The sequence below is a fragment of the Lutjanus erythropterus genome, chromosome 15 (genome assembly GCF_056507025.1).
Source record: "Lutjanus erythropterus isolate fLutEry1 chromosome 15, fLutEry1.hap2, whole genome shotgun sequence".
In the NCBI taxonomy this organism is placed as follows: Eukaryota; Metazoa; Chordata; class Actinopteri; order Lutjaniformes; family Lutjanidae; genus Lutjanus; species Lutjanus erythropterus.
Window position 1 is genome coordinate 2,056,214 of NC_139331.1, and position 24,861 is coordinate 2,081,074.

Consider the following 24,861-nt stretch of genomic DNA (forward strand, 5'->3'; position numbering starts at 1 on the left):
CGAGTAGCTGCAGCACACTGAGTAAATAGGGACCAATCTCTGGTTGGAATGGAAGTCAGGCATGTTGAATTTAATGGGAACTCATCAAATTTTACAGATGATTGATGATCAAATTGAATGGAAACAGGCCACCCAGGAAGCAGAGGATATTTAAAGGTGTTTCCCAGGAATGAAACTTTAGCACCATGAATTTTAGCTGGTCATGTTTCTGCTTTACACACTTGTTCTGTTGGAGTTTGCAATTATTTTCAGTTATTTTTATCATTACATGACAACCTTGGTGGTTCCACCAATTTGGTCCAGACTGAAATATCTTGACAACTATTGGACAGATTACATTTATATTTTATAATAACAATGATGGTCCCCAGAGGACAAATCATAATAAATCTGGAGATGGTTGACATTTCTGGTAGTGAGTGAAGGATTTCAGTAACTACTGGATAGATTGTCATGATGGTGCAGATTTTCAACTTCCCCCCTGGATGAACTGTGACAACTTTAGTGATGTCCTGACATTTCATACAGAGCCATCATCAGGTCAGAATTTGCAAAATATTTTGGTTCATGATGAAATACCTGCAAAACTACCCACATTCCCATGAGCATCAAATGTTCTTTAATTCAGTGCTAATGAACAAGTGCTAACATGCTAAACCAAGATGGTGAAAACAACATAGCATTTTCATCGTGAACGTGTTGAAGTTGTGGTACAATGTGCCACTTTAAACACTGTTTTGCCAGATTATTTTCATAGTTGATTAATCAGTTGATTATTTTCTCAATTAATCAAGTAATAGTTGTTTGCCTATAAAATAAGAAAAAATGCGTTTAAGAAGGTGGAATCAGAGAATTTGGACAGTTTTTGCTAAAAAATTACTTAAACTGATAAATCAACTATCAAAATAGCTGGCGATTAATTTAATCATTGATTAATAATCGATTAATTGTTGCAGCTCTAACTGTCAGTATAACTTCCCAGAGCCACTGCAGACACTTAAGATGTCAGAAGGCTTTAAAACTCAGAACCCATCAAATATTGTCTGATGAATATTTAGCCTCTGATGACAACGGTCAACTTTTTGAGGCTTTTCCTTCTCCTTACATCTTCAGAGGTTGGATTTGAGAGGGGCCGTGTTTGACCATTTTTGTGGTTTTCTGAAGTGATAGACATTTACACCCACTTCATTCAGTGACTGGTGTTACGGGGGTGTTATAGTAGGCAGAATAATAATTTCTCTCTCAAGCTCTATGCTTTCCTTCTTCACAGAAATACTTTTGTCACTTTTTCTGTGTAAAAATGAGTGCAACACCATGAATGCCTCTGAGGAGTGCTCTCTGGTACAATTCACTACAATTCAAGTCCAAAAAGCAGTGTTTCCACTGCAAAGTGCAGTTCGACCTGGCTCGACATGACTCACTTTTGGTACCAGGTGCTTTTCTCAATTTCATTTCAATGTAGGCAGGATTCTCAGCTGACTGTCATTGTGACCATGCATGAAACTGCCATGACATCATGTTCAATGTGAGACAAACACACAAACACAGGAACAAAGGAGGGTATCGAAGGGATGTCTGCAGGAAGACTAACTCTGCTGCAGAAAAGGCTGAAGGCAGCAAGACAAAAGAGAGGAGAAAAAATAGGAGAGTTTGGGAATCCTACATCAGATCGCAGTCAACTGAACGTCTGTGGTGGCTCCATGTTGCGTAAATGATAGTTCTAGTGACAACCAATCAGTGGTCTGCAGTGTTCACTATATGACCTAGTATCAGCTTAGTTCACCTGGAACCTCGACCCTGGTGATTCTAGAAAAAGCACCAATTACTACTCACCAGTTTTGACGATGGAAAACCAAAAGAAAGCTGTACCATGCAGTGCAAACATGGCAAAAGACCCACAAAAGACAGAGAATTCACTGAAAAAGATGAAGGGGGCAATAAGATGCAGCCAGGGGGAGGCTAACATGGCAGCTTTTTGCCCAGCCTTCGAGTACAGTCACTGAGAACAGCTGGAAAAGCCTCTGTCTTTAGATCAGATTGCACATCTTACGAACTGCAAACTTTCAAGCACACTAAACCCTTTTGTCTTGTAGTATTGTTAACCTTTGCTCTCTGTAATTCTTTGCCACTGCAGCTTTCCTGCAGTACAATTGGCTCCATAATGGCTGAATAACCTTTGGAGAACAAAAAAATCTTTTCACAAAGTACCTGAAGTCACCTTCTCCTCGCTGAGCCTTATCCCCTCTCCTACATCTCTCTTCACTAATCCGACTAATTTTGCCCTCATCACAGCAGTAAAAAAGAACAGTGTCTCATTTTAATACCTCCCAGCAGCTCTTCTCTCACAGGGATATTTTCTCACTCTGACACTCCTGCTCAGTGCTTACTTGTGGCAAATGTGATAAAGGAATTTAAGCTCATTGAGGGATGTGTTAACAGATCGCAGCAGGAGGTTAGTAAAACAAATGAAATTGTGAGGTGGAGAAAAACTCAAACTGTTAAACTGCCCTTTAAGGTGTGTTTGGTAGAACATAAATATAAAATGGTAAATGGCAGCTAAATATAACAAAACAGTCCATGACTTGGATACATGACAACAGCAGAGGAGGGAAGTAACAAAGTACAAATACCTTGTTACTTTACTTAAGTAGATTTTTCAGGTATCTGTGTTTTACTTTAGTATTTACTTTTCTAACAACCTTTATACCCTTACTCCCTACATCTGAACACAAATATCTGTGCTTTCTATTGCTTACATTGTAAAAACAGGTTTGTGACTTTAGTTCAAATGCATTCAAGGAGAGTTATTGATTATTTTTATTTTGTATCACTGTGTGTTGCCTTCCCAACATCAAGAATGATTTGGAAAAGACAATTCCTTGGTATATCCATCAGAGCAGTAGTAAAAGTAAAAAGACAAAACGATGTAACAAGATGAAAAAGATGTAACAAGATGAAAAATGATGTAAAAGACACAACAAGACCAAAAATAAAGATGTAATCAAACTAAAAATGACAAAAATAGTGAGTCTCTGCAGCGCCTGTGGGACTCTCATCTACGGCCATTTACTGAATTTCATTCCCACACTCTCTCTGTCCTTTTCCTGTCATATCTTCAGTTGTCCAATGAAAATAAAGGCACAAAAGCCCCCCAAAATACTAAAGATGTAACAAGACAAAAGACAGCTACTTTTTACTTTTATACTTTGAGTACAGTTCAGAGCCTGTACTTTTTCACTTTTACTTAAGATAAGATGTTGGCACAGGTATCTGTACTTCTACTTGAGTAAAGACTGTGTGGACTTTCCTCTGGACAACAGAGAAAGAAAAAAAACATTTAAAACATTTACTTTCTATTCTGCTCCAAATAAATGAATGCAAAATGTAAAATTACACCGGATGGATCATTCAGTCTTGTTTACTTTAAAGTGAGGTGACAAAGTTATTCCATTTGTGATTGAATTACTAGCTACTTTCAGTGAACAAGACACTGAGCTCTTTACTGGTTGTTTTTCTCTTTAGAAGAGCATCAGCTAAATCCCTACAACACTGTTTCAATGGCTTTGGAAAGGTGCAACAGTGACCTTTCATACAAGTGTTTCTGCTCGTCTGAAGTAAATCCACCAGCTGAACTGACAGTCATGTGAATCCAGTCTCACAGGGCAGCCATGAACTGCACTAAACTGTCCAGTGACAGAAGCTGGAATCTGGGCTGCCTCGATCCAGTTTGACTCCCATCAGACAGGCTAAAACCTCTCTAGATAAAGACCAACGGCTGCAAAACCTTTTCAGCCATTCCAGCAACTCTGAAACCAAATCTCAGCACCAGCACAGTGGCTGAAATAGAGCACAGTTTGTTTGCAAAAAGGCCACTGAAAAGTGTTTTTATTATGTCCAGAATCTTGAATGTAACTTCAGGTGTGGGCACAGTTTCCATGAAGCTGCAATCCTCGACCTCCCTCATGCTGTTGGCATCTCTAGTGATAAGATAAAATGATTTTCACACTACAGCAAGAGAGTTGTTGTTGAAAGTTGTAAAAACTAGCAAAGTGTGAAAATACAGTACAGGAGTTATGTAATTTATTTGAATGCGAGCTGGTCTGAGTTGGCCAGGGCTCCTTCACATTTTAGGGCGAAAGTGATGACCACTACACTACACTAACTATAAACTATCTATCACAATAACATGTACACACACACCACCACAGCAACCTGAATATTGACCCGCAAATGTTTCTGATACCAGAAAACATTTTAATGTTACATGTTAAGGTTGGTTTTTATTAACAATTCATACTGACACTGACACTTAGAGAACATTGCAAATATGATGTCAGCAGACTTAAATTATAATTTAAGAATTTAAATTGTAATTTTTTGTAAAGGTTGTATGGCGGATGTCTTATAATTAATGATGTTCTTCAAAGATTTTCAACATCTATTTTTTGTAGAACAAATATGTAAACACTGGTTAAGAGAACTTACAGCATGGAGACGTAGGGATAATAGCACCAGTTTATTTTGTCAAGGATGAAGACTGAGCAAAGATGTTAGATGTGGTTAATGCCAATGCCAGGTTTTGTTAAATACTCCATTCTAATTGGTCAATTACAGCATTCTAAAGGCTGTTATTTCTCTGTGTTGCTATGTATAACAGGCCGTCGTTATGGAGAACAGACCGTTGCTATGGGCACAGTTCTGATTATAATCTTTGAAGGAACAATAAAATCATTGTTAAGTAACTACAATTGTTTTAAAATGAAATATTTTGTGTCAAATTCTTGATTTTCTTTTGGTATATAGCCATGTAACACACAGGATAATGTACAGTGAGGAGGTCGCCACTGTTGTTATTTTTTGTAAGTAACCATGTAATAAATGTGATAATGCATAGTGAGCAGGTTGTTATTATGGAATAAACCCCTTCGGGATGATTCAAGAGCTGTATCATCACGTCAGGATTTATTTCACAATAATGACCTGCTCACTGCACATTATTCCTGACTGAAGAGCTCTGGAAAACGCAAGTTAGCAGACCTTGAGTCGATATTATTTTGTCAACCTACTATGTTTAGGTTTGTTCCAATACTAATGCCTGTATTGGAAATGCCTCTGATACAGTCTAAAATACTGGATTGGTTAAGGATGAGTGTGAGAGTCTCTATGCACCAATCCTGACCCTGCTACATCCCAGCAGCTTCCTGTGTGCCTGTTTTTTTTTTTTTTACCTGAGCAGGGCCATACAACAGTAATATCAATCATACCACATCTATACAAGGTTAGTAGTATATAGTTGTTAAAAAATAACAATACATGCAGTTGGTGTGGGCTTGGTATCGACCGATGCCAAGTTCAGGTATTAGAATCAGTATCGGGAAGATAAAAAAATGTACAGAAACAAGGTCAAGAAGAAAATTTATGAGTCAAGTCCTCAGTTTATCTAGAGAATCAAAAGAGGTAAAATTGAAAGTGAGCATATCCAAAATGCAAATAAACCCTTACTGCCCAGAAAAACTGTGTGCACAGACGGTTTAAGAGTGACTTCTGTTGTTTGCCTTGTTTCCAACCTGTCTGAGTGTCTGACTGCTTGCATTTCTTGCACCATTAAACTTCGTTTTAACGACGTCGCTGTGTTCCCAGATCTCACCAATTAACTTAGTGAGTGCAGTATTATTACCAACAGGAATGATGGCCAAAACAACGCAATAAACATGATGCTTTTAGAGGTTTGGATCTCCATCTATCTCACTATCTTTGGTTAGTTTGATTTGTCTCACAACAGAGCACATGAGCGTTGAGATAAGACAAAAGCAGCACTCAAAGTGTTTTGCTCGGGCCCGAGGTGACTGCAGCTGTTAAGCTCTTTCATGCCTCTGAGTGTTTGACAAATGGAAGTTGAATGGGCACTTCTTCAAAGTCCACTTAAACTCTCTTGATCGCATTTATTCAAGTCATTTCACTTCAGACGCTCTCGCCAGGCTGAGGCTTTCTGGGGGAACAGTGTTGATATGAAGAGGCTGTGTGAGGCTCTGGCTGATGGGACTGCAGATAGAGAGGACCTGCTGCTATTCATGTGATAACAAACAGAGAGGAGGGAGAGCAGACTGTTAGAAAGAGTGTGTCTGCTTCAAACACTTTGGTTTTCTAACCTTCAGAACATAACAAGGCCCTGAATGCATTGCAGCTGTCTGCACAGTTCCATTAGATCAGCAGAGGTGGGCGCTTGGTATAAACTGGTTTATTGATTCATTTTAGAGTTGTCTGCTGGGATCCTACTCAATTAGTTACATAAGGTCACAGGACTGGCTGTGAATTTCCATTTGGGGACATGACATCAGCAAAAGATCAACTGATAATCAATAAGGTGTCTGATGCCAACTGCAATTTGGGTTCCTCTGCAGTGCGACTGAGTGGGGTGATTGCGGCTGTTAGGCAAACAAGCTCAGCAGCTGTGTTATAACAGAGGTTGGGAGGGAGGGGCGGCTTATGTCCAAATTTCCCCCCACCAGGAGAAAATTAAAAAGCTAAACCCCGCTCTGCTCCTCTGCCACTGTGTGGATTTGGATTATGCAGCGCAGAAAAATAATCCACACTTTGAGGGAGAGGACTCCTGCTAAGTTGAGTGGAAATGCTGAGTTCCTCTGCAGAGCGGCCCGGGCTCAGTCAAACATAAAGGATATCCTGAGTAGGAATATTCCCTACCTAAACAATGAGCCCGGAGCACAAAGCCCTGCGCTAATGCCAGCCGGACGTTCCTGATGGGGCCGGGTTGGGCTGGGGTTGGCGGTGGGGCTTGTAGCAGGGGCTGTGAGGTGAGGATTGTCGGGATTTGGGATGCCATAGGAAGTCTTTAGCTGCACAAAGAAGCCTGAAGAGTTTGTGATTTTGCATACGGAGGTGTGTGAGCGTGTGTGGTCTGGCTGTGAGCTTTCCGCTGTGATTGCGTGGGAATAAAATTTAAAAAAAAAAGCAACACATTCCAATATTTGTTGGAGAAAATTTCCATCTTCTGCCAAACAATATAGACACGTTGCTTGAAGGAGTACCCCTAAAATGTATGACTTCCTCCCTCTGTGTTTCCAAAATAACATTTGTCTCTCCAAGATTTTACTGTCTTGTAGCACTTGATATCAAACAGTTTGATCAAAGGCTTTATTAAAATATTTGATGACCCGGGAACTGAGTAATGTTCAACTTCACTTCATAATCACTGCAGCGCTTTCTTTATCAGACAGACACATTTACAGCTGGATGCTGTCCAGTACAACCACAGTCTGATCTGCTGGACACTGGCCAGCTCCACTGGTGCAATTGTGGGTCAAGGGTTTTGCTCGAGACCACCTCTTGGGTGTGCACTTCTGAAACAATTTGAATTCCTCTGTCAAGCTCTCTTTTTCATTACTCACAGTTTCTTTTGTCATGTTTCAAGTATACAACCGAGTGCAACACCACAAACACCAGCGCCAGTCTGAAAGCGTGCTGTTATTCACAGAATACTTTTGCTCTAAAATTTTAAAACGCATCATGTAACTTGCTTAATTTGAGGTAGACTTAGGTTGTAAAGGCATGTCCACAGAGGCATCAGCCACATTTTTCAACTGTTCGTCTCATGGGAGGAACAAAGTCACAGAAATATGGACATGAGTCACAAATTCAAAGACTTGTAACACCACTTGGGCTCCAATGACTCATGACTTCAGTTGGACTTGAGCCCTTGGCCTGAAAATATTTGTTTCCTTCCCTCAAAGATTCAGTTCAATTCCTTTCATTTCTTTAATCAGCTAATGTTAATGCTATTTATTCTCAGCAAGTTGACACTTAATTCCCCAGATTCACTTTGTTTGTGCCAATCCAACAGCATCCAATCAAGTTTGAAGAGAGAATCATGAAGAACTAATGTTACGTCACTGATCTCAAGTTGGAAAAAACAGTAACAACTTCCAATTTCGTGCAATATTTGAAGCTGCATTAAGAACACTGAGTTAAGGCTCTGTTGCTGTCTTGACTCAGGAATTGTCTGTCTGGACATGTTTCAGTTGTGATATCAGCACATAATAGAAACATTATTTTCATGTCTATTTTCTTTAGTTTTTACACACACAGCTACAGTGACTGAGCACCCAAAAATCACAAAATAGTTGGACCTCAAAACAATCTGACATTTTCAGCATCAAGCTCAACATCTTGATTCCTGATGAAGGCTTCATACTGAAATGCGTTTGTTTATTTTAAGGTCTAACATGACCATACCACGACAATAAAGGCATTTTAATTATTCTGGAAGAGAGTGCCTTAGAGTTTTTAGTGATTTTTGAGTACAACTGTGTCGCTTTCCAAAGAGCACCTCAAATAAATGCATTTTGAGTCCAGGAAGTGCTCCTACCCATACATTATACAATACAAGTTTTGGTGACGTGGTCCCTGAATGCGTCCTGTGTAGACACTGACAGGGGACTGAAGTCGTGTAAGGATCTCTACATATGATCAGTAGCAGAATTGCTTTGCATCATGAAGATTCAATGTGAGGATCCTAAAGTTTGTGGAAGCATTGCTTCGGGTGTTGCACTCTGCTTGGATTTAATGCCTCCCTGCAGTGCTCAAAGTTCAATCAGTGTAAACTTTGACTTTATTCGGTGTTGACCTTTCAATGTGAAACTAATGAGATCACAGCTGTCCATGACATAACCTGAGAACAACCTGTGATAGATGAAAAGCTTATTCTCTTTGTTTTAGAGTTCCCAGAACTCTTCAACACCACCCTAATATCCTACCTGAGTCTACAGCGTGGAATAGCAGTATTATAAATACAGAATAGATCCCTGTACAGAAATGCAACACCTTGATGGCAAAATATAAACAGGAGTGGTCTGCATTAAGGTTAGGGTTCGCTAATGTTTTAACTATTTATTGGCCTTTTGTTTTTATGGTCTCTTAAATGCAATTTTAATCTTCTCTTAACGTTTTATATTAATGTAATTCTATGCTCCTGTAAAGCACTTTGAACTGCCTTGTGTCTGAATGATGCTATATAAATATACCTGTCTGTAGTGTATTATGCTTTATGGTTATGTATTATCTTTCGCCTCTCATCATTTCCAAATTTGTTATGACATCATATCATTAGTTTATTCCATTGGACATCTGTGTGACATTTGGTCATAATTAGAGCATAGATTCTGAGGAATGTGTGTTGTGAGGCACTTTGACCACCAAAATCTAATTAGGTCGTCATTGTGGACAGTTGTGCCAAATTTGAAGAAATTTCCTCAAGGTGTTCCTGAGATATTTCGTTTGGACAGATAACCTGAAAACATAACACATCTGGCCACAGAGGCTTAAAAACTTGTTTATTTGTAACTAAAAAATGGATGAGTGGCACGTCTTGGTAGCCAAACTGTTACAGTACATGCTGCATTGGCTGCACAGCTTCAACCATCGACAGTTCAGTTCCATCCAGCGACCTTTGCTGCATATCATACCCCTCTCTTTTCCCAGTTTCCTGCCTGACCTTTCACTGTTTCTATCCAATATAGGCAAAGAATGCCACTAATGAATAATATTTAATAAAGGGATGGGTAAATGTGATTTCAGTTGGACTTTAAAACATATCCAACAGCTTTATTTCTTGCAAACTTTGAACACCACATGCAGGGCCTGGGCAATATATCGATATTTTGATATTGTACTATAAGTGTTGTCTTTTCCGGGTTTTAAAAGCTGCATTACAGTAGGGAAGTGGTGAAACGTTCTGAACTTACCAGACTGTTCTATCTGTTGTATTATTTTCCTACCCAATTATCAAAAAATCTCATTGTGTTAGTATTTTGTGAAATCACCTACAGTCATCCCTACAATATTGTCACAATGTCAGTATTGAGGTATTTGGTCAAAATTATTGTGATATTTTATTTTGTTTATATCATCCAACAATAATAGTTTATCACCATGACTGCATCCACTCTTTGGCATACACAACAAGACTTTAAAGATCAACAATTATCAATATCGACCAATAAGAAACTTCGGCCTAATCACATGTCCCTTACCGGTCCCACCACGAGTCCTAAGGGTTCCGGTGTGAGAGGAAGTGCTGACCCCTCCGAAGACAGTCATCCCCTGTCCGACGGGGGCGTGGAAGTTGTTGTAATTGGGGATGGCAGTGACCCCGAAGCTGGGGTAGTGCTGCGGCGTGGGTTCGGCCCCATAGCGGTAGCCCGCTCCCTGGGAGATGCTGGTGTCTCGGTCGTCTGTGAGTTTGGTTGCTTCCTTATCCTTGCATTGCACACAGCCCATTATCTATAATCTGTGGAGGAGAAGGGAAAGAAAAGACGTGAGGTTCGTTTAAGATGAAGCTGTGAGTGACTGATCATACAAATGGGAAGAAAAATTAAAATGCATTACATAAAAACATCATAACAGCCAGAAAGCTGAGGGTGTGTTGGATCATAAGTCTTAACTGAACGCAACATTGGGAGATTACATCAACAATAAGAAATCAAATGTGATAATGGGCAGGAGAATAAAAACACCAACAGCTTAAAAGAGCTTTAATCCCGGCAGTGACTTCACTTTATATACCTTAAGCTCGACTGGTGGATCGATAAGATGAAACATGGTGTCTGAAAGAAGAACGAGCCGACAGAAAAACGCTCGGCCGCACAGCACAGCGAACTGAACAGAATCCATCACTGTATTCAAGGTTTCCACTTCATGCTGCTTTCTCTACAGATGACATCCTTCTACTGATGAGCACTCTGCTCTGGGAGGTAGGGACCTTTTTTATAGCCTGACACAGTAGCTCGGTCTCGGGATGACTCACACAAACAATGTGTCTCTTTCTCGGTCAGAAGGAATAACGGCGCCTATCACCCTGATGTCAGGGAGGCTGGCCGGAGAGAAGGGGAGACGCGGAGGCATGGCGCTGCGCTGTCAACATCGCCCTGTTGATCTTAATGGAGGCTGGTGGGAGGACAGAGTGTCGGCGACTGGACGCTGCTTTTATCACGGAGCTGCCTGAGCAGCCAGAAGTAAGAATCTTCACCTGTCCTCCACATGTTGGACACTATCAGAGCATTCAACTATATTCTGTGTTGTTCCATCTACCTATAAATCCTCTTTATCTAAGAAGTTGTAATGCATTCCAGAGAGCTACAGCAAGTCCCAACTCTCTACTTTACAAGCTGGAATTCTAAGTTGCAAACACAGTCACAGCAAAACACACGCTGTGACTGTGACATCTGGGGCCAAAGTGAAACCAAAATTTCCAGGTTCTGTTCCAGTAGTAAGAAAACCTCATTTAAAATCTCCCTGACATTTCTAACGACAGTAATGGGTAAAAATACTACCTTGGAACAAAGCCGTTCTCATAGGTCATGTGGCTCACGTCATATGTTCGCATCAGGACAATAGTTTCTTGAGAAAAATATTATTATTTGTTCAATATTAATGTTTTTATTGGCCTTTCACGGACACCATATCCCATAAGACCTAGAAATCCAGGCTAAATACTATGACTTGTCAGAGGAGACGAGACTATGAGTGAGTGGAGTCACAGCCTGCTCAGTAAAAGAAAAAGTTGAAAAAAATGACTTCCAAGGAGAAGATTTGGTGAACTTTATGGATAAGGACAAAACAATATCATATGATATTCAGTGTTTTAAAGTGTTAACACAAACAAATGAACAGATGGAGGCAGGAGTAGATGAGCAACTTCTGCTTTCTGTGAGGTAAAACCACTGATTTTGCTTATGGAGTTTGGTTACTTTGATTGAGTTTGAGTGTTAATTAAATTATATAACTGTGGTTTCCTGTCAGAAAGGTCCGTCTGAAAGCAAGTTAAACTGGTGAAAGTGTTCTGAATATAGTGTACATTTACACTGATATTGATTTTTGTAGGTGGGTATAACACATTTTCCTGCTGACCCTGTCTACAGCAGCACATTGCTTAGCTTCCTACGCTGGGACTCCTGCTGCTTCTCCAAACTGGAAATAAATACCGCATACAACCATACTTCAAATAATCCAAACTATCCCTTTAATATCTCCTTAGTAGTCTTGCATTGCCAGATCTTTTTCCCTCGATGCATCTGTGCTGGAGAAAGGTCTGGTTGAAGCCATCATCATTCTGTGACGGGGGAAATAACACCCTGGCTTGTTTGCTTTTCTTTTAACCAATCACAATCGTCTTCAGTGCCCAGGAGGGGCTGCCATGCCCCTGCAAAATAGTGTTAGGGGGCAATTTGTTTTGAAGGAACATTGACACGTGGGGAGGCCATTTTCAGTGTGTAGGTTGCTAGTCCACAGGTTGTAAGTGTTTCCCATAGTGATGGTGACTTCAAAAACAATATCCTTTGCAATACAACTATTTGCAGTCACAAGTCCCTGTCAACACAACATTAGTAGTGAATTTAGCTGTGGAGAACCTAGTCTGACTCACATTGGTCACTTGCTTCAAACGGCATTGTGGCATCCGCTATCTATGTTTTCAAAGTCCCTGAAAAACAAGAACAACTGCAACCTACACGCTAAAACTGGCAAATTAGTGCCTGGAATGCTAATGGTACGAGTGTAAACAAGCTAACAGCTGTTAGCTTTACTTTTGCAGAGATGTAGTCATTTTAATGCCAGAGCTAGACGTGCAAATGTTCCACTGAAACAAGCTCCCCCTCAACAGTATTTTGCAGCAGCACCGTCGCTGCATCCTGGGCTTAGCGCCACCAAAGACATTTGTGATTGGTTTAAAGAAATGCAAACAAGACAGGAGTTTTTTCCCTGGAGCCAGACCTTTGTCCAGCACTGAGCGCTCTGACTGTCACCTTGATGTGATGTGCAATTTTTTTGGAGGCAAACTCTTGTGGCAATTGGTGGCACTATATCTCAAAAGGGGCACTCCACTCATTTTAATTGTCAAAGTCCATTTATTAGTCATACACATCACTGGGATATCTCAGGAGATGGAGCTGCATTATAGGACCTGTAAGATCTTGTGTTTGTGGAGCTTGACTCACACTCAAAAGTCAAGATACCTCCACCTCTGCTAATTTGATTTTTGCCATTTTTCAAAAATCTGTCTCCTACAAGGCCCAGAAAAATACTAATAAGTTCACTGACACATCAGAGTTTTTGCTTTTGTAATAAGCAGGAAAATATTGTGTTGCAACAAATTAGGAATCTGTCCACTGTAGAGGAGGAAGAAGGAACGTTTCTATTGTACACATGTGCCTGTAGGGAGTAATGTACAGCTCCAGACTGCAGTCTGAAAACATCTTGAAATACTTTCTCAATAGTTCATTTATGACTGAGCTCAGATGGTCCTTCCCTCAGCAAAATTAAATGTTGCCATTTTAAAAATGACATGAGCCACACCACAGCAGGGCACAAGATTACCCTTGGACATTTTTGTGTACTCCCAGAGGAATTAATGCCATCTAATTGTTTCTCTGAAAAACAAGAATGATAATAACTATGTCGGCATGGTTTATCAGCACAGACACAACGGGTGATAAATCCAGCTTCTCCTTGGAAGACAAAGTGCCGCTCTGGCCTTCAGCTCCGCTCTGTCCTCACTCTGTGTCACTCCAGAATATATTTCATTCCCTCCTCTTTCTTTCTCTCCTCTGCTCTCCTTCTGTCTTCTGGCTCAGACGCCTCATCTGACTGCAGCGAGAAGCAGGAAATTTATTCACTGGTGACACACTGTGAGGACAGAGAGGAGGATAATGAAGGATGAGTGTGGGCTTTCCCTTCTTAGCAGCAGCAATAAACAAGTGGAGGATCATAGAAAAGGAGCCTCACTCTTCTACCAATCCACACTGTCACTGTTGAACAATAACCACTCTGAATTAAGATAATCACACACCGATCTAAAGACAATCTGCCAGAGACAAGAGAGTGAAAGGATGAAAGACAGAAAGTAACCAAACAGCAACACGACAACACAGTATCTGTCTGCTGAACAAAACCTCACAGTGGAATCTGCTGTGGAGAGTTAGAGGATGATCCCCCATGCTGTCTGTGACCACCATGACCTTTTGTCTAGTGCCATCAAGCCAAAATTACAAAATGTTACACAAGATACATATAATCTAAACTAATAGAATCTGTTAAGGCAGACTGGCATGGACTTTAATGAGCACATTCATGCCACACAGAGGATAAACTCCATGGCTTTTCCCTTTGGTGCCTTCCTCAGAACAAGCTTTTTACATTAAGTATATTTAAATGCACACCAGCTTTGAGTCTTAGGGGTTTTACACACCTGGAAGTTTGAACCACGGTTCATGTTTTTGTACACTGGATACATTTGATCTGGTTAGTTTTGGTTTCATTCATTTCGCACTAAAGAAGTATACATAACATACCTACATCCTGTGGCCATCACCTACATGAGCTGCGTCTTCCTATACTGATCAGTTTGTAGACGTGCAGGCGTCTGACGTCGATGTGCTGTCAGTCCAATTCAATTCCTCACTTTCATCCTTGAAAAAAATAATTGAAAATTCTTTGATTTTTTGTGTTTTTTTTCTTACTGACGCTTAAAATAAGTGATTCGACTGGATGTCAATTTAACATTTGGTCCCCTGTGCGGCTGCAGCTCAGTTTCATTGGTTGTTGTTTTGTAACATTGTAACACACTAATTTGTCCAAAAGTTTGAACCATCCAAAAAAATGTTGGTTTTCACACCGGAAAGTAGGACCTGCACAGAAACTGTGTGAATGTTAAGCCTAATTTGAAGCCAAATAAATAACAAGAATAGTGGGTTTGATGCAGATAAATGTTTTTTCATGTTGCACTTGTGGAAATTTATACTTCAGCTCTAATGTTAGTTCAGCTAGCATTAGCTTTGTTGTTATAAGGAAGCCTGTTCTGTTCTGTATGTGTGTGCATTGCTGCTGTAAATTTATTTGATGTGTAGGTATGACTATCACTCAGCAGCTAGCTGGCTCAGACCATAATGTTGCACACTGGACAACTCTTAGTGTTACTTCATTGTGATAGCCCTGCACACTTGGATATTCATCTGACTGTATACTAAAGCTGCATGATATGGTAAAAAAATTCAGATTTGGATTATTTTGACTGAAATTGTGACTGTGATATGTGATATGATTAGTTGGAATAATCATTTTTGGATTACAATTTCCATTTTTACAGAGAAACAAAGTTATTAACATCATGATGATGTGATATTTATTGGGATCTGTACCAAACAAACATGCTTTCCTCATTTGTGGAACAAGATTCTGCCAGGACATCTCATACATTTCATTTTTTCCAAAAATTGTGATTTAAATATTGCACTCAGTCATATTGTGATTCGATAATATTGTGACTAATTATGCAGCCCTTCTGTATACATAGTGTTAACCTTGTAGTCTTGCAGAATTTTACAGCATTCACAGAATAATCACGAGCTTCCATTGTTAAAGGTTTGGTCTTTGTTGATGCCAGCACAGCCACCGAGAGAGACCGTCTTCTGTGCCAATTAGAGCAGCAGCCTCAAACTGACTGACACACCGTGACCACTCTCTTTCAACATAATTACAGAGTGATCCCTCAGATGGCGCGCCGGAGCAGACAGAGGCCGAAATGCCCGTCAGCACAATCAGAGGTTGTCACAGGAAGGGGGGGTGTTGGAAGGAGAGAAATTGTACCGTATTATTTATGTGTTGTTTTTTTTTTAAAACCAAACCAGATAACAATGTGTTGTCTATGGCCAAGACCAGCCTTTCACACTGAATGCCTTGTCTTTTCTCTTTGTTTTTGTAATCTCATATCTTAATTCTGTCCTATTTTTCAAAACCTTGTTTTAAAGTGCCTGATATGGATTATGTACTTTGTGTAATTACTAGAGTAGAAAAGGTGTTTGTGTGCTTGCAAAATTGTAAAAAGTCAGTGCTGGTGATTCAGCAGTATTGCAGTGACTGCATGGGGAAACACTGCATTAAGTAACACATGTAAGGTGCCTTTTGGATGAAGACACAACCTCTGTGCTGACAGCAGCATTAAACAGTTTCAAAGGGGATCAGGATGAGTGCAATATCACCTCCATGCTCCTTGTAATCGCCTCTGTTTGACCCATGTCAACGACCTGGCAACAAACCAAGCGGGCGGAGCCAAATGGCCGGCTCGCTGGTGGAGCAGCGGCGCAGCGGCACACACGACACGGCAACTCTGTCAACGGGCGCTGTAATCCTGTGTGACAGGACGCGGGGCAGGCAGGGGGCCAGGCTACAACAGCAGCAGCAACGCTCCGCTCAGTGCAAGACTGCAGAGCATCTCTAATCGTGTACGCTCGCAGCAGACAGCAGCACCGACTGAGACCACAAACCAGCTCTGCATCCTGAATCTTTACATAACCCCTGACTGTCAGAGGCAGACTGAATCGGCTTTTGGGAGGGGAAACAAATGTATTGATCCCCCTGAGCCGGATGGAGAGCTGTTCCTGTGCAGTTGTTAAATGATAATCTTTGGAGGAGGGGTGACCATGGATCGAGTCTATGGCTTAGCCTTACAGCTGGTCATATGGAGCTGGATGGATGGAGGCGGTTTTGGTGGATTTTTTATTCTGATTTAGGGCAGATCAGACGTGATGACACACACACACACACACACACTCACACACACGCAGTATTTCTCACCACCACAGTATGTAAAGTAGTGTGGAGGCATTGCCGTCACCAAGAGTGACATTACACAAGCAGTCAGTAATGACTGTGTGCTGCTACCAGAGGCCCACTTGGAGTATTGTTATTCTGGTCTGCCATTGCAATATTCTCTGCTGACAGAGACAGAAGCAGCCCTGAAAGCCAGAAATCCCCCACGTAGGACGGCTACTTTCAAAAGTTGCAGACCTAATTGAGGAAATGACATTATACTGACATTAAAATAACCATACTTGGGAAATCATTTCAATTAAATTCAATAGATTCTAATTCTACACATCACCCACATTTCTGAGATTCAAAGTCTTAAAAGTCACAGATGGCAGTTTGGAGAAACAACTGACCAATCATCCAAGGACAGATCTAACACTAATTTATTTATTTATTTATTTTTAGGTTTTTATATCATTCTGTCGCTTCTCAATAGTATTCCTTACATATTCAAACCTGAACATTCATATTTCAGTCAACTGCATGTTTTTGCATCAAAGTGCTATTTTCTAATTTCTCCATGTGCCCTGATGTCAGTTTCTGCATAATGATGTTGCATATAAACATACACAGCCCCTAAGGCTGAGGGTCGGGGGTGCATCAGTGTTCTAACCTTTGCCACTGCTTTTTGTTAATGGCTGAGTGGAAGATTTTGTTTGAAAAACACAGAAAGTAATGCAAAGTGGCCTTTAATGCCCATGTGTGTGTCTATTAATGGGAAGACATCTCTCCCAGCAGAATCCTTGTTGCTGCTCTGGACAGTTTTTTAAACTGAGTGCAACATGTTTCAGTAGGTCCCAAAAAGTACTGAGGTTCCAATAACCAGCCTTACAGATACATGAAGACAACATAAACCATCTTAGTAAGGTCTTAGTCCACCAGGAGCTCCCAGAACAACTAAAGTTGACAGGGATTAAAACCATGTTTGTGTTTGAAATATCTCTCGTCAGAAACATTTCTTCTTCCCCCGCATTAGTCCAACCAATACTGCAATCTGAAATCCAATTACTGTGTTTTTCTTACCAACTCCAATCAATTAGAACAATCGTTTTAGCAATCAGATTACTGGATTCATGTTAAATGCAATCTGCTTGAGTCCAAAGATGGCTGTGACAGTTCTAAGCCCCGTTTGTCCGACTCCTTCCTCTGCAGGCCCAGTAAGGGCCAAGCTCATCACTGACTGCTCTCTTTGAACTGAAGGCTCTTTCATCTCTTTATTTCCCCCTTCCTTCCCTCCTTTTCACACAGCCCTCTCTTCTGATTAATTATTCCTCCTTCGCAGAAAAAGCCGCCACCTGCTTGCCGTAGGGGATTTTTTTTTTTTTTTGCTGTTTACTCCCCCAGCCTCTCGTTCTCCATCCCAGAGGGCTGCAGGCGACTAAAGCCACGACCAAAACCAAGGCGGAACACAGCATCTTTTCACTGAAATTAACTGTTGCAAATGCATATGTTTTCATACAAAAAAACATAAATTATTCTCCTTTTCTCAGCTTGCATACAGCTTTCAGTGCACTCTCATGATTCATATCAGACCTCCTCCCATGTTTCAGCCACTTTCAACACAAAATCAATGAACCCTCGGGGAAAATCCAATTACAGAGCAGGACATGATCGGCAGTAGAGTGAGATCTATAATTAGTTAAGGCAAAAGGCTATTCATATAACCCTGGATGGAGAAAATTCATTAGACTCTTTAATTGGAGCCAAAGACCTAAAGCATCTGACATGTAAAGAGCATGATTAAAAGACTAAATGAGTTGAAATTTGATTAAATCAAGTTGAAATAAAGGTGTTGTCCACCTGTGTTCCATAGCTAAGAAAAGATGGTGGGATGAAGAAGGATGCTGAGGCGTCTGCCGGAGGCACGCCCACGTCCATGTGCCTCTCTGCGTGAATAATTCATGGTGTGGTTGTGCAGAGCTGAAGGTATGTCATGGCGTTTGGGGGCAGCCATCGAGGGAGATGCTGCATTTATATTTGATGGGGAGGCGGTGGGGCGGTGTTCATTAGAAGCGGGAGAGGAGGGAGGGGGGATCTGAGCGGAGGGCACTCTGTCATATTAACCCCTCGGGGGAAGGCTTTTTTTCATCCCTTTGGTCATCGGAGGGCTGACGTGAACCCCGGCGGGAAGGTGTCAGCCTGAATGAAAACACCTCCGGCTGCAGGAGAGTGGAGAAGTGGTGAAGAGGTGGACTAATTTGTTTCACACAGATTGGGACACACATGTGGGAGCATATATCCTTGACAAGGACACATTCAATATACTACTCTACTGAAACTGTGCCACTAGAAACAGACTCACTTTACATGTGAATGAAATAAATGCACAGATAATTGTCCTGATGGTGAGACAGATGTAGACAGTTACATGTCTTTCACATTACCTGGGCCTTCTTACAAACCTACAATAGAATCTGAATAACCACTTAGCTCGCAATTTTGACATGAAATAGTAGGAAGGAACTCTTTTTGCGATGTGCACTCACTTGCTTTATTTTCGAGAGTGAGATGAGAAGTTTGACACTAATCTCATACAGTAGTGTGTGTTACAGTACAAAGTACAGAGCTGGAGCCAGAAGGTAATTAGTCTAGCTTAGCATTAAGACTGGAAGCAAGAGGGAAACTGCTAGCCTCTTGCCGTTACCTGTATGCAACTGGATGATGAATTTGGGGGGCTAAGTTCAACTTTCAACTGAATTTTGGCAGAAAATAAGGGTAGTGCACGCCACTGTGCTACAGTCACACTCTCCACTGACCACATACTGACAACAGGACCACACAATACTGGAATACTGGGATAGACATGCAGCAAAGGGCCATAGGTGGGAGTTGACCAACTGTCAGCTGCAGAGGACTCACAGCCTTGGTACATGGGCCAAACAGTCTATCAGCTGAGCTACCCGGCCACCCTCAATAACATATAACTACTGAACTAATGAATACAGCTTCAACAATGATCTAACTGACATCACTATTACAAGAAAAACAAAGAACAGCTCTGACTCTTTAAAAAAAGAAAAAACTTCACAAATTCACTGATTTTTATAGACACTTTACCAAAGAATTCAAAAGAAATGCTTTGACATAATGTTGCTATAATTTAGGTATTGGAATAATAAATTAATATCTGTTATGCATCCCTAATTATTTACAGATCCATCGTCTAGCAATATTCAATATTCCAGCATTCATTTGGAGCCTTCGCCACCTGACAAACCTATATTCGCCTGTTTATGGTCTCAACCAGCTCCTGGGGATCTATGTGGCTCTTTAGCTTCTCCACTGTTCACCAGCTAGTCTCTAACTGCATCTGTCTGCTGTTTATTGTGTACAGCTGGTTTATGAGAGCTGTTTCTGCTATAAACAGCTGCCTGCTGTGGCTGGAATACAACAGCGAGAGTCAACTAAAACAGTAACAACACAACAGTGATCTGAAAAATGCTTTAAACGCTTCTTAAAAGCAGAGGGGGACAACAGAGGAGTGTGATGGTTTTCTGTGGCTTTGTCGCTGTAAGTGACACCTTTCACATTGCACAGACAACCATCACTCGACCCACTTCTCATATAAAAATATGTAGTGCAGCTGTATCTCTTTGTCAGTGCAGTCTGTGTTACAAAAGACAAAACCAGTGAAGCACTGGAAGTTAACAAGCCGCCATTGCTGCGGAGGAAGTTCATAACTTTCTACTTTTACATTTACTTTTTATGTGATGTTACTTCTGACAACAATGTTCAGGAGTGCTGCTGTCTGAGAGCAGAGACTCTACAGAGATTCACTGAGTGTATTTTAACTGAAACCATGAAAATTTTGGTTTCCCTTCCAGACACAACCAGCAGACACCGAGAGTGACAGTAATGGCGGCACCACAAGACTGTAGAACACACAAAGCAGTCGCCAGATTTGTCTATATCATACGTATGTGTAATAGTTTTTTTTAACATTATTGCTCCTGACATATTCAATTTTGCAGTACAGATGATTTTGGTCTCTGTAACTTTGTCAGTTGTCTCATGTTACTTTAAAAATTCATCTGTCAGACATTTTCATATCCCACAGCTGGAATTTAACTTACCAGTGTAGTGTTTGTAATTATATACATATTATATAACCACACAAATATCAGGTTAAGTGCATATGTATTAATGCAGGGTGATGTAGAGACAACGGTAGCTCACTCATAGCAACATTTAACAAATAGCAAAATTTGAACGAAATCAGTTCATTTCAATAGAAATGAATTAGCCAAATTACACTGTTGAGGAACTGTAAATTGTCTAAACAGTGATGACCAATGAGGGGACAGAGTCCAAAATGTAAAAGGCTCTTTTGTCAACTGTGTGGCACACCACAAAGATCCCAGAGTTTCTCCCTCTCCCTGTTTCCACTACTCCTTCATTTCAACGTCCGGCCAGCGTGACTGCTGATAATGCAATCAAACCTGCTGTTTCTCACCCTGTTGTAGACAGACAACACATCATGAAATAATTATTCACTTTACAGCATCTTCATGCTGTGCCCTCCATCAGCCAAAATAGACAGACACACAGAGAGAGACTGCGGTCTGAACGGAGTAATAACGAGGTAGAAACTGATTACAGGGGCAAGAGTAGGAGGGTAGGGAGCAGAGGAGGAAGACGAAGGGGGAGTGAGACGGAGCTGAAGTGAAGGAGAGAGTCGACAGGGGGCAGAGGGGAGGGCGGCGGGTGATGAGATGGATAGACAGGAAGACGGGCAGGGGAGGAGCTGAGCGACCAGACGCCTGACAAAGGGAGCAGCCTAATGATGGGTTCTGTGTATCACACGCTGCACCCCCTTCTCCGCCAGGGGAAAAGCCTCATCTCTGCGCTCCCAGCATGCTGTCCTGCCAGTGTCACGCAGCATCCCGTGGAGAGAGGGTGCCAGTCAAGGTTAGCCCCTCACACAACAAACAAACAGACAGATGGAGGGACGCAAGTATCAAATGCACCACACACACACACACACACACACACACACACACACACACACCCTCTCTCCATCGTCTCATCTTTTATTCATTCACTCATATGCATAGAAGCTATAAGCATGAGTGCATCAGGCATCCAGCTTCCTGTGCTGATACTCAGTACTGTATGCATCTGATCAGGCATGAACATAGCAGCAGTATCCTGACAGAGAGCTGGGTCACTGCAGTTGACTCATCAGTTCAACCTTAACATTTATTCAGCCTCAGTGTCCAATCACTTGGCTGACCCATGTCCTATGCTGCCTCACCTCTCATCAAATCTACAGCTCGCTGTGAAGGTACATCATTAATCACTGTTCACTGATGAGGAGACAGTGTGTGGGAGGAAGATTAGCAAGAGAGATGGTACACAATAAAGGAAACGATACATCAGAATCTAATGCAAGCTTATCTAATGCTTAACTGCTCACCTTCAATGATAAGTCAAGTCAAGATTTTATTAATATAGCGCCAAATAATGACAGAAGTTACCTCAGATTGTAAACTGCATACATGCAGTGTAAAATTTGCTTGACAGGCGTAACAAGAGTAAATGATCCTGTGATTCCTTTGCATGGTACAGCTCCACTCAATCTGACAACCAACATGCTTTTGGTACCAGGTACTTTTCTTGATTTCATTTTCCACTGCAGCTGGTACCCCCTCAATAGAGACAGAGTGCATTTAAGCCCCGCCCACACCGGAGGGGACAACAATTCATCACTCTTTGCTGACTTTGTATTTCATCAAGGTGCCTCTTATCGCTTTCTGTCTGCAAGCAAATAACAGAAAAATGTCCAAAAGCTGCTGTGTGGTGGGGTGAACTATCAACAGTGTGAAGAACCCAGAAGTAGGTTTTTATAAGCTTCTCAACTGAAAAATGGACCTTAAAGAAGACAAAAGTGGATACAGATGTGAGGCATGTGAGGTGAGTGGGAAACACTCACACTTTAAAAATCTTGGTCGAGATTAAGGACCAGTGAAGTTGTTACCCAGAATAGGTACACTTCAGAACCAAATCTAAAACTCTAAAAGAAAGCAATTTTATGCATTAAATCCCAATTATTTCCTTGTTCCATTTCTATTTCTATAACTGTTGCGGCACCAAACCTCCAATGTTGCATGCTGTGAAGCAAACCACATACAAGAATATGTATATTAATCAAATATGTTGTAAATATTGTAGGGATACTGCTTTATAAACACTATTAAGAGTTTAGATTTAGTCTGCCATGATTATGAACACAGTATACTCTGTACACTGATCCTAATCACGTGTGACGACTTTGGTGTTGAATAAAGGGCCGATTCTCTAATGTTCTGGCTTCGACCTTCTGAGGGCAGCCCTTGTTCAGGCAGGCCTGGCTTCATGCCGTGGGGTCACCGAGGTCACCTGGCACATCACAGAAGCAACGCTACCAACACAACAGCACTGCTGCAGCAGCTGTGATCCCCGCCTCCCTGAGACACTCCTCCTGCCTCCACACAGTGACCACAGTCAGACAAAGCAGCCTCCCTTTTCCAGGGAACCAGGATTTTGCTGTGGTGAGCAAAAGGGAAACACACACAGCTGACCAGAGACGCTAAAAATCAGCCAGGCGGGTTTGAAAAGGAAAACTTTGGCATGGCTATTTTTAGCTGGCCTTAAAACTCTGTTACAACTGAAGGAAATGATTTACGACCTTGGGACAATGTCAGTGAAGGAGAAAATGTTAAAATGAGCGGAAATAAAAGGGGAAACAAAAACACATTTCTCCCATTTAGGAAGGTTGTTTTTTTTCTTTAACTTCAAGAGACATAACTGTAAAAAAATCATAGTTAAATCAACTAATCTCTTCCTCATTAACTTAATGCAACTTCTACTTATTCAAGATAATTTAACATATCTATTTTCAGAACACTTCAGAACCTATAAACATGAGTTCTTTTAACTTGAAGTCTTTTGACGAGGGCCTGACGGATACTGGATTTCTGGGGCAGATAACAATATAGGAAGCAAAAAATTGTGATATTGATATATTGGCTGACATTGCAATGATCGCTCAAATATTTATCAAACACCTGTGACAAAGATGATGTGTAATGGAAGCAGGATATTTAGAATAAACTTTACTGTTCAAAATGGCATCATGCCACTGAAACTTTTACCCATGTTTTTCATAATTATATCATAATTTCATTTGCATGTAGCCTGTACACCAGTACCATTATACACCAAAATAACTGTGATAGGCCAGTATCAGGCCCATAATATATCAGTCTAGCTCTACTTTTGTCTTGAAATGATGAGCTGAATGAATGTACTGTACAGAGCTCAATCAACTCATTAAAATTAAGTTCAGAAAGAAACATGATCAGCATATTAGCAGAGTTCCCGTCATTTTAGAGCTAAAATTTACCTGAGACTATTCCACAATAACAAAAACACTGTGATGAGCCCTTCACACTTAAAATTTAATAAATTCACTGAGAGCAGACTAAAGAGTTGTTGGTTCAACTTAATATCTTAAGTTAATTGAACATGTTTTGTCGAGTACAACTGATTTAATACCAGTTTTTTTTGGCAAGAAATGTCTGAATCATTTGTTTGTTTTGAATCGTCACAGATTATCTTAACTTGTCTTTTAAAGGACTTTTTTGTTAGCAGTTTGTTTAAGTTAAAACAGTTGTTTATTTTTACAATAAACTGCTACATGCCTCCCTGAGGTCAACATTAAAGGGTTAAACTTTCCATTTTGGCCTTATGTAAGCATTCCTGTGATTCAAAGGCTACGGTAGCTCCTGCACCGTGACGTGTGAGTTTATTTCAAAGAGGCTGGGTGGAGTAGAGTCTGTAAAGTGAAGGATCTGGGCTTGATTATCTTGTTTTCACAGCTCTTTTTTTGTAGCATGTGTCACAGCAGGAGGTCTGCCTGAGGATGCTCCAACCCCCTTCATTAAAAATCACATCCCTTACCCTGCTTTAATCCCCTTCAGTGTGCACTCTGAGGAGTGTACAGGTCGCGTCCTCGTGCAGAGACGATAAGACTTTTGTGTGCAACCTCATCCTCAACGGCCATGAAGCACGAAGAAGATGGGAGACAGCTGAGTTTAGCATTAATGTATCTCCTGTTTTTTTCACACTCTGCTGTTTATGGTTCATTTCAGTCCGCAGCAGTGTCTCCTCTCGGGTTGGGATTACGAGCTGCGAGCTGTCAGAGCTGGAACAACCCTTCCTCCT

General features: G+C 41.0%; 1 protein-coding gene across 3 annotated transcripts in view; it reads right to left on the minus strand.

Annotated features, from left to right (window-relative positions):
- The window catches only part of fynb (FYN proto-oncogene, Src family tyrosine kinase b), a 121,770-nt gene that overhangs the window by 45,529 nt on the left and 51,380 nt on the right, over positions 1–24,861 (minus strand). For all 3 annotated transcript variants that reach the window (XM_084737836.1, XM_084737835.1, XM_084737837.1), the window contains exon 3: positions 10,047–10,303. In XM_084737836.1, the coding sequence (XP_084593962.1) occupies positions 10,047–10,293 (247 nt within the window). In that variant the 5' untranslated portion in view covers positions 10,294–10,303. The remainder of the gene's footprint in view (positions 1–10,046; positions 10,304–24,861) is intronic.